Source organism: Trichosurus vulpecula, chromosome 2 (genome assembly GCF_011100635.1).
Source record: "Trichosurus vulpecula isolate mTriVul1 chromosome 2, mTriVul1.pri, whole genome shotgun sequence".
Taxonomy (NCBI): Eukaryota; Metazoa; Chordata; class Mammalia; order Diprotodontia; family Phalangeridae; genus Trichosurus; species Trichosurus vulpecula.
In genome coordinates this window covers 31,041,705-31,059,494 of record NC_050574.1, presented here as the reverse complement: position 1 = coordinate 31,059,494, position 17,790 = coordinate 31,041,705, and the positions used below count along the sequence as shown (strand labels likewise).

At 44.4% G+C, this 17,790-nt stretch overlaps 1 protein-coding gene across 1 annotated transcript in view; it reads right to left on the bottom strand.

Annotated features, from left to right (window-relative positions):
• The window catches only part of LOC118839330 (MORN repeat-containing protein 1-like), an 83,966-nt gene that overhangs the window by 12,626 nt on the left and 53,550 nt on the right, over positions 1–17,790 (bottom strand). The window contains exon 3 of the mRNA XM_036746791.1: positions 2,035–2,114. Coding sequence (XP_036602686.1) covers positions 2,035–2,114 — 80 coding nt within the window. The remainder of the gene's footprint in view (positions 1–2,034; positions 2,115–17,790) is intronic.

The window sequence follows — 17,790 nt, the reverse complement described above, 5'->3', positions numbered from 1 at the left end:
CCTCAGCCTCTTCTCAGAGTCCCAGGCATCTTTCCGGAGGAGTTTTCTCACATTTTAACCTGGTCTTTCTTTGTTTTGCCAAGGGGCTGAGAAAGACAGACTCCACTTCCACTCCCAAAGTAGGCATGCTAGAAGGCAACATAGTCTAGAACTCATGATGTTTTCCCAAATATGCTCCTCTTCCAAATGCCCCTATTTCTGTTGAGGGCATCATTAACCTTACAGTTACTCAGATTCATAACTTTGGAGCCTTCCTCAACTCTTCACTTTCTCTTTCCTTCTTTATATTACATTAGTTGCCAAGTCTTTTCAATCATATCTCCCCAATCTTGAATCAGTTCCCCTTTCACTACTCACACAGTCACTGCCCTTGGTCCAGACATTATAACCTCTCACAGATTATTTCAACAGCCTCCTATTGGGTCTTCTTGACTCCAGTCTCTCCTGTTGCTAATCTAGCCTCCAAACATCTGCCCAAGTAATATTATCTATCTATCTATCTATCTATCTATCTATCTATCTATCTATCTATCCATCATCCATCCATCTGTCTATAGCTATCTATTAATCTAGCTATCCATCCATTCATCCATCTATCCATCCATCTATATCTATCTACCCATCCATCCATCCATCCATCCATCCATATCTATCTATCCATCCATCCATCCATCCATTCATCCATCTATCTATCCATCCATCTACCCATCCATCCATCTACTCATCCATCCATCCATCTATATCTATCTATCTATCTATCTATCTATCTATCTATCTATCTATCTATCTATCTTCCTGTCTCTATTAGCTCCCTATTGCCTCCAGGATAAAATACAAGTTCCTGAGCCTGGCATATAATGGCGTTAAAAATCTGGCACATATTTTACCCTTAGAATATTCTTACATGTTACTCCCCTTTACACACTTTGTTCTAGTCACAGTGGCCTATTAGCTATTCCCTGTAAATAAAGCTTAATCTCTTTCTTCTTCCTCTCCTCCTCATCCTCCTCTTCCTCTTCTTTCTCCCCACCTCCATACCTTTACAGTTGCTATTCCTCCTGCCTGAAATACCCTCTCTCCTCACTTCATAGAATCTCTGGCTTCCTTCAAGGTACATCTCAAGGACCACCTCCAATATGACCCCCACCCCCACCCATCCCAGCTATCATCATTTTATTTTCTGCCAACATGTCATTTCTCCCTCCCCACCAGCTCCCTAAGAGAAGTCAGCTCCCTGAAAGTAGGGACAGATTTATTTTTGTCCTTGGGTCCCCAACCCTTGGCCCAATGTCTGGCCTAAACAGTCAGCCCTTTATAAATGTAGGTTGAATTGCACTGCATTGAGTTGGAGTCTCTGGACCAAGGGAAAGGAACCATGCCATGGATACTGAAGATGGTGCCTAATCTCCCAATCACCATCCTCTATTGAGAGCCCATTAGAGCATTAAGGGCAGCAGACTCTCGGCCCTCTTCATTCTCTTTGCTCAATGCTGACATGAGCTTGCCTTTTCTGAGCACACACCAGCTCCTAAGATAGCAAAAGAAGGCACCCAGCCATGCCAGGGGCCCAGGGGAGCTGGCCACGGACACTCCCCAAAGTGGACAGCCCACATCGAGGGACACAAGAGCTGACTGCAGACATTCTCAGGACAAGATTGTGGGCTTTGCCACGGATTATGCAGCAATCCCATCGCCTAAATAAACCTCGCATTTAGGAGCACATTCAGAGGAAATGAGCAGTCAGTGCATCTTTCCAGATGTTGAGACAAATGGTTATCATGTCTTGGCTATTCTGATCCTAAAATTACAGCTGGAAAAAGGCTTCCAACACCTGCTTGGGGCTTGTAGCTCTGGGAGCTGGAGGGACAGATTTCTACTTTCCTGGAGGGCACTACTAGCCAGTCAGCCCCTCTAGGGCTAAAGGGCACTGGCCATGGCAGGGAGGTTCAGAGAAGACTTTTCTTGGGGATGGAGGGTAGAAGGAGGCCCCTCTGAAAATCTGGATCTCGAATTTGAATTGATGCTTATGCTTACCTGGATATGCCATGAAGGTATCTGAAGATGACGGGGGATGGTTTATGCATTGCTCTTTCTGATAGGTCGGAGATTTATTCCTATAAGGGAAAATGACAATTAAATCCTTTGCTACCAGAAGGGTTGAAAGCCCAAGGCTCTAAAGGTTGGAAACATCAATGATGCAGCAATCTCAGAGACCATCTGGTTCAATCCCCTTATTTAATAGGTGAGAGAGCTCTCCCTGATCTGAGAGGGCAATGCCTTGACTGAAGTCAGGCTGCAAGTCAGAGACAGAAGCAGCACTAGGACTGAGATGGCACCCAAGTATGTCAGCCCTGAGCCCACTATGGCTCCTCTTGGAAAGTGGGAAGCATGGTGCTTCTGTCCATACCCAGCTGGAGCCTTCTCTGGGGTGATCTAACTCCCAGGAAGATGGGCTAGTGAGCACTGGGGAGAAGCAGGTGAACTGGATGAAATTTGTGGAGCATACTAACATTGGTCTTCAGCAACTTTCCCAGTTTAGTTTGGGGGCCAGGCAGGAAGAACTAGGGCTCAGCTGTGTGATAGGGACTGTGAGTATTACCACAAAGGGTGTGTACACACAAAGAGAGGCTGAAGACCCACCTTGTGTCAACATCCTTTGGCAGGGAACAGAGCCTGTGGCGAATTAATTTCTGATGGCCTAGTTTAGAGTTTTATCCTCAAGAAAAATATGACTAATGGAACACCCTGTGTGTCCCTGCTGTCCCACCCCTCACCAAGAATGGTCATTCAAGGATCACAAGAGTAACAAGGGTTATAGAAATTAAGTTGTACATTTTACCCACACTATTTGAATACAAATGTCTTCGTTACTGTCCTAATTAATGATTTTGCTAAGAGTTAACACCTCAATTCAATTGCATGAACATTTGTTTGCTAGGTGCCTACTAGGTGTAGAGCCCTACAGGCATGGACAGCATGGAAGATGAAAGGTTGTACAAGGTATTGGTTCCAACCTTCAAGAGGCTTATACACTCCAGTAATAGTCCCTGTTTGTGGACTCTAACTCCAGTTCTATCATATATGTGCATATAGAGAGAGACAGAGGGAGGGGGAGGGGAAGAGAGAGAGAGAGAGAGAGAGAGAGAGAGAGAGAGAGAGAGAGAGAGAGAGACAGAGAGACAGAGACAGAGACAGAGCGAGACAGAGAGATAGAGAGAGACAGAGAGACAGAGAGAGAGAGACAGAGAGACAGAGACAGAGAGACAGAGAGAGAGAGAGAGAGACAGAGACAGAGTGAGACAGAGAGATAGAGAGAGACAGAGACAGAGTGAGAGAGACAGAGAGAGAGAGACAGAGAGACAGAGAGAGAGACAGAGAGATATAGAGAGACAGAGACAGAGTAAGAGAGACAGAGAGAGAGACAGAGCGAGACAGAGAGATAGAGAGAGACAGAGAGACAGAGAGAGAGAGACAGAGTGAGAGAGAGAACTGGACTTTCAGTCAGGAAGAAGACCTGAGTTCAAATTTGACTTCAGACACTTACTACCTGTGTGACCTCAGGCAAGTTATTGAGCCTCTGTTTGCCTCAGTTTCCCCATCTGTAAAATGGGGACAGTAACAGCACCTACCTCTTGGGGTTGTTGTGAGGCTCCAAAGACATATTTGTAAAGCATTCTGCAAACCTTAAAGTGATCGATTAGCACTGCTGTTATATATCCTTATACACACGTAGTTTTATGTGCCTGTACACACACACACACACACACATTAGTCATTTATACACCTCCATGAATATATGACATAAAATGTAAGCATTACATGTCAGACAAAGTATGGCTTAGCTGGCTGATGTTAATAGGACCAAGAGCTTCAACTTTAGCCACAACGTATGCATGCACACATATACAATTAAATGACCTTTCTTTCTGTCCTAAAAATATTTCCCAAATACCAAGAACTTGGTTCCTAGGCACCCACACCCCCGTTTGAATGCACAAATCCACACATGTCCATGCAGTCAATCGGAAAGCCAGAAGAGAGGGTGGTCGCAGTGGGGAGGGAGAGTGCTTTTTGGGGTGACTGAGAACACGGACTAAAAGTTTTGGAGGGTAAAATATGTATGGAGGAGGGTGATTTGTTCTGAGGAGGAAAAAAAAAGCTTCTGAGTAAGAAGAATGGGAGAATAAAAAAAATTAGGAACTATTCAGAAAAGAGCTGATGCTACAGAATCTGGCTTTAAAGGAAGGAATACGGTTTCTTCTTTAGCAATGAATAAACCCGGAGCAGGCTGGAGGAGCGCGGGAGCCAATCTGTGCAGCATGCCGACGCAGGCTGCATCAGGGCCATGGGAGAACCCCCACCCCCTTCACCCAATTATTCTACATTCTAACCAATGCCTTGATGAGCTGGGGGTGGGGGTGGGGTGTGCTGGCTGAGGCTCGGCGTTGGATTGTCACATTTTCTCTTCAAGGCCCTCTTTTTAGTGACACTGAGATGCTTAAGTCTTCCCGTGCCCTAATCAGATCTCAGATATGACACACTCATTCGATCCCCGATGTGCTGCTATCTCCCAGACACAAAGCTTGGGGAAGGTACTTGAACCGTGGTAATCACTTTGTAGGGCTAAGGCCTGACAAGAAGAGCTTGGGATGTAACACTTAAGAGTTCATAAGTATGGGCTGTGGGAAGGAAGATTCTTTTTTTCTCTCTCTCTTAAATAGAAAAATGGATTTAATCAATAGAGCCACTGAACATAATGAAGGGAGATGAGCCTTTTCACGGATTCACGGAAGGAGAGGGCCAATCCATTTTGTCATTGTGGTAGAACTTGTTGCATTCTTCCCCCTCCCCCACCCCAGGAGATGGCCGGACCACCATCCGGATCCAGCCTCTACACCATGGAGCCAGCGCTTGAGAAAGGGTGCAACATTGGGCCATGTAATATACTTGGCCAATGAGGAGACGCATTCTGAGCTGGGGACCAGATGCTACTCCAATTATCTGGATGGGTCTACACTGCAATCATCGCCTTTGCTTTTCTACTGGCTTTATCTCTTAGTGAACATCCTAAGTAACTATGGCAACCAACTCGGCCTCACTGAGATACAACTTGAATAGTCTGTTTTTAAAAAAATTAACATTTTATTGTTGCCTTTTGTTTTTGTACCATAATTATTTCCTCCTAAACTCCCTTGCCAACCATCACTTTAAAACCCTTCTTTGCAACAAAGAAAACATTTAAGGAAACCCATTTGACACAGCAATCCGTATATCACATTCCACGTCCATGGTCCCCCACCTCCATGTTGAAAGGGAAGGCATGTTTCACAAATGATGTCTTGTTACTGTGAGGACAGATCACTGTTTCTCTGCACAGTTTTCTCCTGGGGGACAGGGAAGCACAATGCAGTTGTGACTTACAAGAGGCTTGTAAATTCCAGATAGCAACGCCACTAGGCAAATTTGTGGGCAATTGTGAAGATCCATCCTACCCACCCCATTGCAGCTAGATGGCACAGTGGATAGAGGGCCAGCCCTAGAGTGAGGAGGATATGAGTTCAAATCTGACCTCAGATACTTACTAGTTGTACAGCCCTGGGCAAGTCACTTAACCCCATTTACCTCAGTTTTCCTCAGCAGTCAAATGAGCTGGAGAAGGAAATGGCAAACCACTCCAGTATCTTTGCCAATAAAACCCTAAATGAGGTTACAAAGAGTCAGACACAACTGAAACAACTCAACAATGAAGACCCCCCAACTTGGAATGACTCCCCACCCTCCACCCCCACCTGAAACCAGCCTTCAGATTGAATCATTTCTCCAGGGAGATACTGGGAAATCTCCCAGACCCCAGAGATATTTGTTAATCTATGGAATTTTCAAAGGACCCTGCCACCTTCCAGAATGATTCCATTCCCAGCTCTGTTCAGATCCTCACTGCTGTTGCTTCACACATCATTGGGAGAATACAGCTCCAGGCTGCAACAAACACAGAAGACCAGGGGCACAGCAGGAGGCTTTTCCAAAGACCTGGGAACAACTTATTTCAAAATTAGCCCAGGCCCTGCACCTTTAGTAGGCTTCCATAGCCCAACTTAGAGTTTTGGTGATAAAAAATTAAAGACAAAAGATTTAAAAATTGCTTCATTTTGAACCAGGGTGAGGGGGTGGGGAGAGGGAGAAGACCTCTATTGGATCCCAGGAGTCAAGTTAAAGATTCTGAAATATGGGCTAGGAGGGGAAGGAAGATAAATAATTTAGCACTAAGAATAACTAAAGCCTGTCACTCTTCCAGCTTGAAGAGAAATAAAAGGGCTTACCAGCATCCTAAGAGTTTTTACAGAACCCCAAGGGCTTTGAGAAAATAAACCCAGAGTGAGAAAAGCGCTCAAAAGTCTTGTGCATAAGTAGATTTTAAAGGCGCTGATTAGAATGGGCAAACAATAGTAGCTATGATTCTATCAGCTCAACATCAGGCTACCCTTTTGGTGTCTTATGGCATCAGAATTTTATGGTCTTTCCAACAGCTGGATCTGCTTTTTAGAAATGGTTCTTTCAAGGTGCCAGTCAGGAGCTTGGGAGGAAATGATAGCAGTGAATCCTGGAGTCCCTTGTGGGAACCATGTGAGCAGGAGAGGGGTGGAGTGATGGAGAGAGAGGAAGAGTTCCTTAAAGTATGGCCTTACAGGTCTCCCTTGGCCTCTCTCCTTACTTTCTGAAACTTTCTACTTCTACTTCAGCTGCCTTTTCACCCTAGAGATGCCTCTGTCCCAAAGCCCCCTCTTCTGTTTCTTGAGTTCTTAGCCAGAACGTCCATTTGGTGAAATACCTGGGCCAGCCATACCCTCCACCACTGGCTTTCTTTTCATTTTGATTAATATTCCCAGGGCTTAGTATAGTGCATGGCACATAGTAAGAACTCAATAAATACTCTACTTGTCTATCTATCTATCATTTATTTCTCTATCTACCCACCCATCTGTGTATCTATTATGTATCTATCCATCTGTCTATCCATCATCTATCTACCCACCCATCTGTGTGTATGTGTGACTATCTATCTACCCACTTATCTGTGAGTCTGTGTGTTTATCTATCATCTATCTATCTACCCACCCATCTGTGTGTCTGTGTATCTATCTATATCTATCTCTCTATCCATCATCTATCTACCCACCCATCTGTGTGTCTGTGTGACTTTCTCTCTCTCTCTCTCTCTCTCTCTCTCTCTATTTCTCTCCACCTACTCATCTGTGAATTTGTGTATCTACCATCTATCTATCCATCATCTATCTATCTATCTATCTATCTATCTATCTATCTATCTATTCACTCATTCATCTGTGAGTCTGTATCTATCTATCTATCATCTATCAAGCCATCTATCTATCTTGACTACTCACCCCAGACTCAGATTCTCCAGGTCTGGGGCCATGACTACAGCATTCTATATTTTCAGAACTGTGTGCACTGGTAGCTGCAATCACTCTCCAGATGGGCGTGGGCCTACATGGTGGGTGAAAATGCCCTTTGAACTCATCAGGAAAGACCTCATGATGGAAGTGGCCCCTGAACTCTGATTTGAAGGAAACTAGGGATTCCCAAAGTGGAGAAGAGGAGAGAGAACATCCAGGCAGAGGGGACAGCCAATGCAAAATGCATAGGTGGGAGATAGGATGCCATGTAGCTGGCAGGCCAGTTTGATTGGAACAGACTGGGTCCCAATCCAATCCTGTGCATACCTGAAGGTATGTGCTAGATGCTTGGGTGCCACATCTCCACACCAGAAGGGATCAGAGGGTTCAACTTGTCCAATACCTGAAGAGGAATTCTCTTTACAATAGATTCAACAAGTGGTCATTGAATGTCTGTTTAAAGACTTCAAATGAGAGACTCACAAACACAAGCAATTCCAATGAGGAAGAAAAGGAAGAGGGGAGGCTGTTTGAGCTGTGGAAAGAGAACAGTGCCCATTTCCAGGGAACACATAGACCACTATTAGTTTAAAGAGTTCATATTCAGAAGATAAAAAGAAGAATGAGTAGGAGAGGGAAGAGACTAACCGTGGTCTGGTGTCCTATAAGCAGAGTGTGAGAACAAGCCAGAGGCTGCTGAATGAAGACAACCAAAAAAGCTTGGGGTCAAGGAGATAATGCAAAATGGAAAAAGTTCATTCTCCAGGGTGGCGGGGATGATGATGGTGGTGGTGGTGGATGTCACAGTCCTGAGCCAAAACAGATCCCCAAGAACATGAAGCTTAATCAAAAATGATGAAATGTAACAGAGCTAAGTATAGGGGGAACATTGACTGACTCAGCTCTTCTCTTTCCCTTTCCAAGGAGGAGGAAATCTAGGCTGGGAAGGTCTATTCTAATAGTGGTTAGCAGGGACTGAAAACTCGAGGTAAGTGAGGATATGATCAGAGAGCACCACATTGCTCCCAGTGATCTTAAGTCCTTAAGCCCAGAAAACTGTATCTCAGGAAATTTGAACTAACTGGTGGATCTTACGACTTGAGTAGTTGTCAGTGACCTTTGAAAATTGTGGCTAATAGGGGAGATGCCACAAGACTGGGACCAGCTTGATTTCCAAAAAAGCAAAGAGGCTGGAGTCCTTACACTATGGGCTTATGATTTTGACTCTGATTCTTGCCAAACTTATTACTAAAGGTGTGGTTTGTGAGGACCTTTTAAAAGAAAGAGATGACCACTAAGAATTGCATGGCTTTTTCAAGAAAAGACTAACTTTATTTCCTCTTTTGATGTTACTAGATTGTTAGGGCATTCCCATATGGAATCTCTCTCCACTGAGGCAGATAGTCTTCAGTAATTATCTGGGGGCAGAGAGGTCAAGAGATGTGTCCAGGTCATATAGCTAGTTTGTGTCAGAGGTGTATGACTTGAACCCGAGACTTCCTGAGGTTGGCACTCTAGCCACTATGCCACCCTGCTTTAGACACCATAGATATAACATTTTGCTGGAATTCAGCAAATCAGTGTCATGTCATTTTAAAGTTTCACAATGGGTAGGCATACCTGGATGGGTCGCATTCTGCATTGCTAGAGAGAATACCCACGTGACTGAAATCAGAAATCCATTTGAGCATAATGTGAATGTGAGTTTGGGGACTGCCAATCTCATCATGAGCCAGAAACACCTCTTTGGGACTCAGCTTCCTTCTCTATAAAATGAGGGGATTCAACTAAGTGGTCTCTGAAGATCCTTCCCGTTCTAACAGCGCAGAGCTCAAAATTGACAGATAGAAGGCAGAAGACAAGTGGGAGGGAGGGATTGGCACCAGGGAAGCTGGAGAGTGGGATGTGGGAGCTGAAGGAAGGGACAGAGGTGACAATGAGGCAGCTGAAGGAAGGGATGGAGGTGATGATGATGAAGGTGGACAGCAGGAGGAAGGAAAACAGATGAACACTTGTTAGTGAATGAGGGGGAAAAGGAGGGGGGACTGTGTCCTAGAGGCTGCAGGAAGAAAGAGTGTGTCCTAGGACTACTTCTGAATATCAGGACGTCACCTCAGGCCATTTTGGAGGTGGAGAGATTGGCCTGGAAGCAGTAATAGATGGAGTGGGGAAGGAAAGCTCTTTGGGTTGTATGTTGGAGTAACAATAAGGGGGCGAGAGAATGGTCCTGGGACTGGACAGAGAGTTGTAGGTTGAGGTTGATTTCGATGATGAACATGGGATGAAAGAGGGGTGGTTGTATCTTGGGGCAAGTGTAGAGCTTGGGAAGACTGGCTATACCTGAAGACCTGGTCTTAAGGAGACCATCATAGTGTGGCAGTGGAGTAGCTTAGACTTTAATGCCATCCCCCCACCATTCAGGGATAGTCTGACAGGAGGGAGGTGTTAGATCAGAGCCTGTCTCACATACTATGTGGGAATCATGGTTATCTGAACTGCACCTGGCTCCGTATTGGGAAGAGATTGGCCAAGGATCATAAGGTCTTAAGAGCTAGAGCTAGTGGGGACTGAGAGCTATCTAGTTCTGCTGCCTCATTTTACAGATGAAGAAACTGAAGCCCTGGGGAGTTTAAGTCACTTGCCCAAGCATCAGAAGTGGGATTTGAACCCAGGACCTCTGACTCCATACACAGTGAGTGCTTATTCCTTTGAATTGCACTAACTATGGGTGATCTAGGTAGGCTAGCATGAGGTGTTCATGGCAGTGATGACACAATAGATTTGGAAAGTGAAAACATGGGTTCAAATCTCAGCTCTGACCCTTATGATTTGTGTGACTTTGAGCAAGTTTATTCTGCTCTCTGGGCCTCATCTATAAACTGAGGGAGGAGTACCTTTCACCTCTGAGACCCATGCAATAGGCTGGAGGGCTGAGGGAAAGAGGCTAGTCCAAGGAATTCTGGGTAAGAGAACCAAAGATCATAAGCAGGGGTATCTAGAGCTGCTCCAGAGAAAACCATGTGTGCCTGAGCTCTGGGGCTCTGCTTGGAGTCTGTCTGGATAGGACTTTGCTTTTCTCAAGGACTAGGTCTAAGAGAGACAGTCCAGGTGGACTGAGGGTGAAGCAAGATGGCATTCAGATGATGAGAAGCCAGCCTTCTATGCTACATTGGACAGAACTAGATTGCCCCTATACCCCGGCTGATGGAGACCTATTTTCTGAAATTACTTACACTGTAGTGTGTAGTATTAGAGAAACTTAGCATTAGAATTAATTTAACCAACATTTCCTAAGTACCTGTTAGGCTCAGGGCTTGGGTACTCGGGGTACAAAGATGAAAAACTACACAAGTCCCACCTTCAAAGGTTTTCTATTGTAATGAATTTGGAAGGATATGTCATGAGTACAGGTAAGGATAACACAAGATAGACCTTGATATGGGCGAAGGAGACATCTGTAAGTACTTATGAAACAAAGTGGACTATAACTACAAAGAAGAGACCCTTGGTAGACGTAACTCCCATTGGGGGAAGAATAGGAAGAAAGTGGCACCTGGGCTGGGTCCTGAAGACACACAAGGATTTCAGTAGGGAGAGATAATGACTCACAAAGTTTGTGAAAAACTTTATGCAATAATCTCATACAATCCTTACAGTGACCCTGTGAAGCATGTGTTTTATCTCCATTTTCCAGGTAAGGAAACAGAGAGAAGGAGTTCAAGTTGTTTGCCCGGGTCACACTGTTGGTGTCTGAGGATCCAAACAGAAAGGTTCCTTACTCCAAGGCTAGCGTTCTGTCCATGTGACCCCTAGCTGGGGCATGAGGAGAGACCCTAATAGCCTAAATTTTCAACTGGATTGGAGGCTCCAAAAGCCTTCCTAGTGGAGGAAGGATGCGGGAAAGGACAGAGGGGGCAGCCCAGAAAATGTGACCAGTGATCAATGCCACTTGTGTTTGGGGGATCACTGGTGTGGTTTTTAATCACAGACTTTTACCAGTAAAGCCTGGCTCCATAGTGAATGAGTGTGAGACACCTCAGTATTGTCAGAATGGTCTCCATTCTGTGGCAGATACAAAGGACAGGACAGAATCCCAGGCTTTTGAGGGACCTCAGAGGTTGTCCAATCTAGGCTGTAGCTCTCTCTACAACATCCCCACCAAGTGGTCATCTGGCCTTTGATGTAATATCTCTGCAGTCTGGGGCTGGCTGCTCCAAAGGCAGCCCATCTCCCCTCCCCACATTGGGGTCACTCCAATTGGTAGAAAGTTTTGATTTACTTTGAACTAAAAATTCTCTCTTCACAACATCCACTCATTCATTGCTCCTATGTTTTCACTCTAGAACCGCATAGAACAAACATAATTCTTCCTCCACTCTAGTATCTTTGCCAAGAAAACCCCAAATGGGGTCACAAAGAGTCAGCTATGACCGAAATGGCTGAACAACAAATTCTTTCTACACATAGGACCACAATCATGCCTGCCTTCCCTTTTCCTGGCCTTCAATGATTTTCAGATGCTATAGCCTCCAGAAAGGACCCATCCTGGTTGCTTTTCCCAGGTGATCTCCAGTTTGTTAATATCCTTCCTAAAAGAGCCCTGGAAGGGCACATGAAGCTTCAGAAGCAGGACAATCAGGGCACAATATCTTCTTTCGGGAAATCATGCCTATTAATGCAACCCCAAGACATACCATGTTTTTTGGCTGTCGCATTACACTGCAGACTCGTTGTGGGCTTATAGCCTACTATCCCACTGCCCCCCCCTTATTTCACAAGAGCTATTGTCTAGCCACCCCATGCCTGTCTTACAGTTGCATAGTTTATCTTTTTTTTTCTAAATCCTACTGAAGGACTTTTGTGCTATTGCTTTGATGCTAATTTTGTCAGACCTTGGTTGTAGCCCATCAAGATCTATCTACTCTTGCTTTGAGGCCCCAAATGTTATTGATACATCCCGACTTAATCTCATTTGCTACTTTGATAAAGATACCATGTCTCTATCCAGGTCACCGGATAACAGTTCCTGGGACCCTCCCCTCACACCCCACTTCTGGATTGACAGGACTGAGTTTTGCCATTCTGAATGCATCCAAGTGCTCTGTCATTTTGACCCCTTTCTCTGTATCTTGAACACGAAGAGGGGATGATAGACTTCATTAAATGCCTTTCTAATTCCAAGGATACAATTTTCTGTATCACCCCTTCTCATATTCCAGTCTATGAGCCCAGTTACAATGAGGTCAGTCTGGTGTCAGTCCATGCAGGCATTTAGTGGAGAAAGCTTTCTTTTCTAAATGCCCCCAAACCATCCCTTGGATAACACATTCTAGAATTTTGCTAGGAATCAAAGTCAAGGGTTATAGCATGGTCATGGACTAAGAAGACCCAAGTTTAAGTCTTTGTTCTGACCTTTATTAGTTGTATGAACTTGGGTAGAACATTTAACCTCTATGTGCCTCAGTTCCCTCATCTGTAAAATATTTGAATTTCCTACCTCAAGGAGACTGATTTCTAGAACTCTAGCCATGCCACTGGCTGCTGCCCTCTCTTCAGTCCTGTGTTCCCCTCTCCGGGATCTCCTTTCCTTCTCTGCCCCTGCTCCTTCTTGGTTGCCATCTCTGGAGAGTCCTTGGCATGTGCTCTTGAGTTAAGCAGCCCCCTAAGAGGGAGCTAGGCAGACGGAGTCAGGAAGACTTGAGTTCAAATCCTGTCTCAGTTATATAACTCATCTCTGCCTCACTTTCCTTATCTGTAAAATGGGGATAATAATGGTACCTTCCTCACAGGGTTTTTGGGGATAAAAAGATAAAACATTTGTTAAAGAGTGTTTAGCAAAGTACCTGGCACATCATAGGAGCTGTAGAAATGCTTATTTCCTTCCCCTCTTCTTCCCTGGGCATCCAAGTCTACTGTCTGTGTACCATCTCCTCTCTCTCTCTCTCTCTCTCTCTCTCTCTCTCTCTCTCTCTGTCCCTCTGTCTCTCTCCCCCCCTCCCTCTCTGGCCCTGTCTCTCCCCCTCCCTCCCTCCCCCACTTCTCTCAACTGATATCTTTGAGGTTGGATTCTCTGGTCTTTAGCTAGATCTGCCTATTCCCTTTTAAAGGCCAAATGTAAGGGAGTAATTAGTGATAATAACAGGTCACATTTGTTGTTGTTTGTCCTTTGTTTTCAAAGACCAATGATATCACCACAATGACATCATAGAGTAATGTCTTGACTCATGCGTGTGTGAACTGGATTGAAGTGAGGAAGGGCTGCACAAAGCCCTCAGCCTCACACTCTCTTCCTGAGTCATCAAAGCCCAGTGGTAGGACAAAAGCAATGATGACTGGCAATGGTCCAGGATGCAGTGGATGACCTTGGCATCTTCTATGCCTTGACCAAGCTCTAAGCACTCCACAACACCTGCTTCAGCTGTCTTCATGGCCATTTGAACAAATTGTTCTCATTCACTGGGGGATGTCTTCACATGCTTGGGGTAGAAACCCCCCTAACTCATTGATGGTTTTGAGTCCTGTCAGTTCTTTTCCACCTGGTTTAGACTATCTGCTGAGATGGTTTTACTAGGGTGTGGCCACTGCACATGCTACAGTTTCTTGGAGCCACAGGTGAGAGTTGGGTGCCAGGTGGACACCAAAGGCTAATGAGCAGCCCTGAAAAGGGTTTGCAAGCCCTCACACCAGAGGTGCTAATCCTCCCTGAACACCCCACACACCCCAATAACTCACTTTTATATAGTTCTTTAAGCTTTGCCTTTAATTTGATCCTTCCAACAACCCTGTGAGATGTCTGCTACAGGTATGCTTAATCCCATGTTGCAGAGGATGAAACTGAAACCAACGATAATTAGCTTAGGGTACATAAAAATGGCAGTGATTCAAGGTAGTAGATGATAGATGCCATCCACAAGTCATAATAATGAGGCACTAAATCTTCCATAGGAATAGTTGCAGCTAAGTGGTGAGGGCAAAAGCCAATGTGCAAGGTTAAAGAGTGGGGGGAGGGGTGAGAGATGACTCTTGAGACCTGCCAGGAGGGGTTACCCTTAGGAATAGGGTTAGGTCCTCCTCTGAGACAAGTGAGAAGGGGATGGGTGAAGATAAGGGAACCAAGGATACTTAGGACTATATCTCTAACTACCTTTGACTTTGTAGAAGACAAACGTTCATTTTCAACCTGCTCGTTCCCTAGTGCCATAGAATGACTCAGAATCCCATGAAGCTAGGACAGTGGGGCAAATTGTAAGCTCCTCCTTCTCATCTCCTGCACAAAGTGAGCCACCAGTCAGTAATACAGCTCCAGAAGCATCCTACCTGCATATACACTCATGAAAAGGTCTTTATTTTAGACCCAACCATACCTATTACGAGAATCCTATGTATAGCATCAAGGGAGACTGTTCAGTTTCAGGTAGACAGATGTGTTATGGGAAGAAATAACTATTGTTAACATCTTTCCTATCAAATGCACATGGAATTGAACCCTTCCACTGATAACTGGAATTATTGCTTTCTAGAATGTGGAGGTAAGACCACATAGATAGAAATTACCTGCCAAGGAAAATACATTCTGGCCAAATGCTTTTCTATAGTACTGTTCTAAAGGGAATGCCAGCTTTACAGCATAAAAATAACTTGCCTGGTTGAGATGATTTGAATGATGCTTATGAGTAATTTTATGTAAATTTATGTAATTTTAAATTGAATTTATATGTGCCCCAATTAATTGGGAAAAGGGAAGGCAGAACACTGGCATGTTTTTATCTTCCATAATTATTCAAATAGATTTTTTTCCCCAACTAAATTCTTAGAATAAATGACCAATTTCCATTTTCCCCCTGGAAAATCTGGGTTCATGGAATGGATTTCATCCTGATTTGTTGGGGGAAATAACTTTTAATTGCTCAAGGAATGGATAGGGGCTGTAAAAAAAAAGTCATCTGGACCATCTCCTGACCTTAGAACACCTCAGAAAAAACCAAACAAACCCAACAGTCCATCTTTTCCTTAAAAACTTCCAGGAAAGTCAACCACTCACATTTAATCCAGCAAGTATTTACTGAAGAGCGGATGTGATGCTGGTTTTCCCTGGTTCTTAAAGTCCAGAAGTTCTTTGTTGCGTCTGATTTAGTACTTTTTGCCTCTACTTAAGCCCATGCACACTGGTCCTCTCATCAGTGGCTACCACCAATGGCCACTCATCCTCAGTCTCTAGGAACTATAAACGCATCCACCTCTGAGAATGACCTTTGATCTTCTCTGTTGCAAGTGAAATAGATTCCTCTAGTTACCTCCTTTGGCTGCCCAGAGTGGGAACTCTCAATCTAGAGCTGTCTCAGCTATCTTTTATTTATTTATGTATTTTTAATATACTGGAGAGGTGTGCCATTTCCTTCTCCAGCTCATTTTACAGGTGAGGAAACTGAGGCAAACAGGGTTAAGTGACTTGCCCAGGGTCACACAGCTAGGAAGTGTCTAGTGCACATCAGTATATGTAGTATGAAGGTTATCAAGACAAAATCTTTTATTTTACATGTGAGTAAATTGAAACTTAAAGGGGCAGGGCGACTGACTCCCGTGTCAGACACATCTTCCAGAACAGTGTTCTAGGAATAAAAGAGGTAAGGAACCACGCTAATAATGGTGGTGGTGTCTTTTCCATTTTTGTAGTCATCTGAGTAAGTTCCACAAAGGTAGAGATTTGTTTGTCTTTGTAACCCAAGTGCTGAACTCAGTGAAATTCCTTTCAGACTAAGCCTTCTACTTTTTTTCTTCCTGTTTTTCTTCAATCTGTCTTCTACTTAAAATTTGTTTAATGTCTTTTGGCTTCTTTTATGTTACTTCCCTAACCCAACTCTTCCTTGAACCATCCCTTTGTAACAAAAGAAAAACACTTAAAACCGACTGTCCAAGCCACCCAGACTGACAGTGAATTCCACATTTTGCATCGATAGTTCTCTACTGAAAGGAGAAAACAGTGTCTCATTGGTGGTTCTTCAGGCCTTTCTTTTATATGTCTTCACAATGGGGCAATGACTACAATCCACAGTGGTTAATGCTGAAAAAGTTCCACTCTGAAAGCAGTTTCTCTGAATTTGTGAATGGTACAAATGACACTTTGACCATGTTCAGGACTGCCACTATGATTTCTATCCTGCCTAAAAATACGTACGCTAAGGTAACATTGGTGGGTAGATACTATGGAAGGTTGGATCCTTTCTGGAAGGCCTGGAGCTGAATCTTAACCTAGGCCTCACCTACCTATCCCCCACAGGCCTTGCCTGTTTCTACCCTGCCCTCTTTTCTGTCTTACACCAGAGACTGGGGATTTAATTGGCCACATCCTGCTACAACAACTAGTTAGCTTTTTCATACCTAAGGGCAATATAGTGACCCTCAGGTCCACTGTGGTCCCTTTCTCAGACATTTAAAAAAGTTTATATCAGATGAAAGCTATTAGTATAATCACAACAGCTCAGAGCCCCCAGTTAAGAAAATTCCTAACATTTGGGCAAAGGCTTGATTCTGTCTTATAGCTTTGTCTATCTCCAGCTAACCCCTGGCCTCTTTACATTTGAGGCAAAAATAAAGAAGAAAGGATATAGGAAATATTTAGGCAAAATAAGTGAGCAGGATGTATTACAACATCTGTTATTGGACATGCATGGGCAGGGGGAGTTGGGAAAAGAGAAGACATTTTTGAGGGAATTTTCATCAATTTGGAGAAGTGAAGACACGCCTGAATTCCTTGTTCCAGAATGCTCACAAGGCCTAGTGACCCACCCTGATCTCTCCTTCTTTGAAGTAGCTTGGTCTTCCTTCCAACTGCTGCCCTTCTGCCTCTGATTCTTTCGTGTTTCACTTGCTAAAGTCCCGGGTGGGGCTGGGGATGGTCTCTCCCAACTGCTCAGATCTTGTGAGGCCCCTGCTCCTTTTGCTCAGTCTGCCTCTCCCAGACTGTGTGTAATCCTTTAAGAACTCATGAATGTGACTCAAGTTTACCTTCTGGTTTGAGATCAAGTCCTTTTAAAGGCTGAGAGGAAATACCTGTCCCTCTGAACTCATTGGAAAAGATCCTCCTGCTGGGGAAGACTCAAGGCAAAAGGAAAAGGGTTTGGCAGAGGATGAGATGGACAGATAGTGTCACGGAAGCAATGAACATGAGCTTGGACAGACTTTGGGAGATAGTGGAGGACAGAAGGACCTGGCGTGCTGTGGTCCGTGGGGGTCATGTAGGTTCAGACAAGACTGAACAATCACTAAGGCCAAAGTACAAGAACCAGAAAGTCAGTTAGTCCTTCACACTTCCATTACACTGTTATAAATATCACTGAAAGCTGCCGATCCCTGCTTAGTGCCCAAAGCTGCTCAG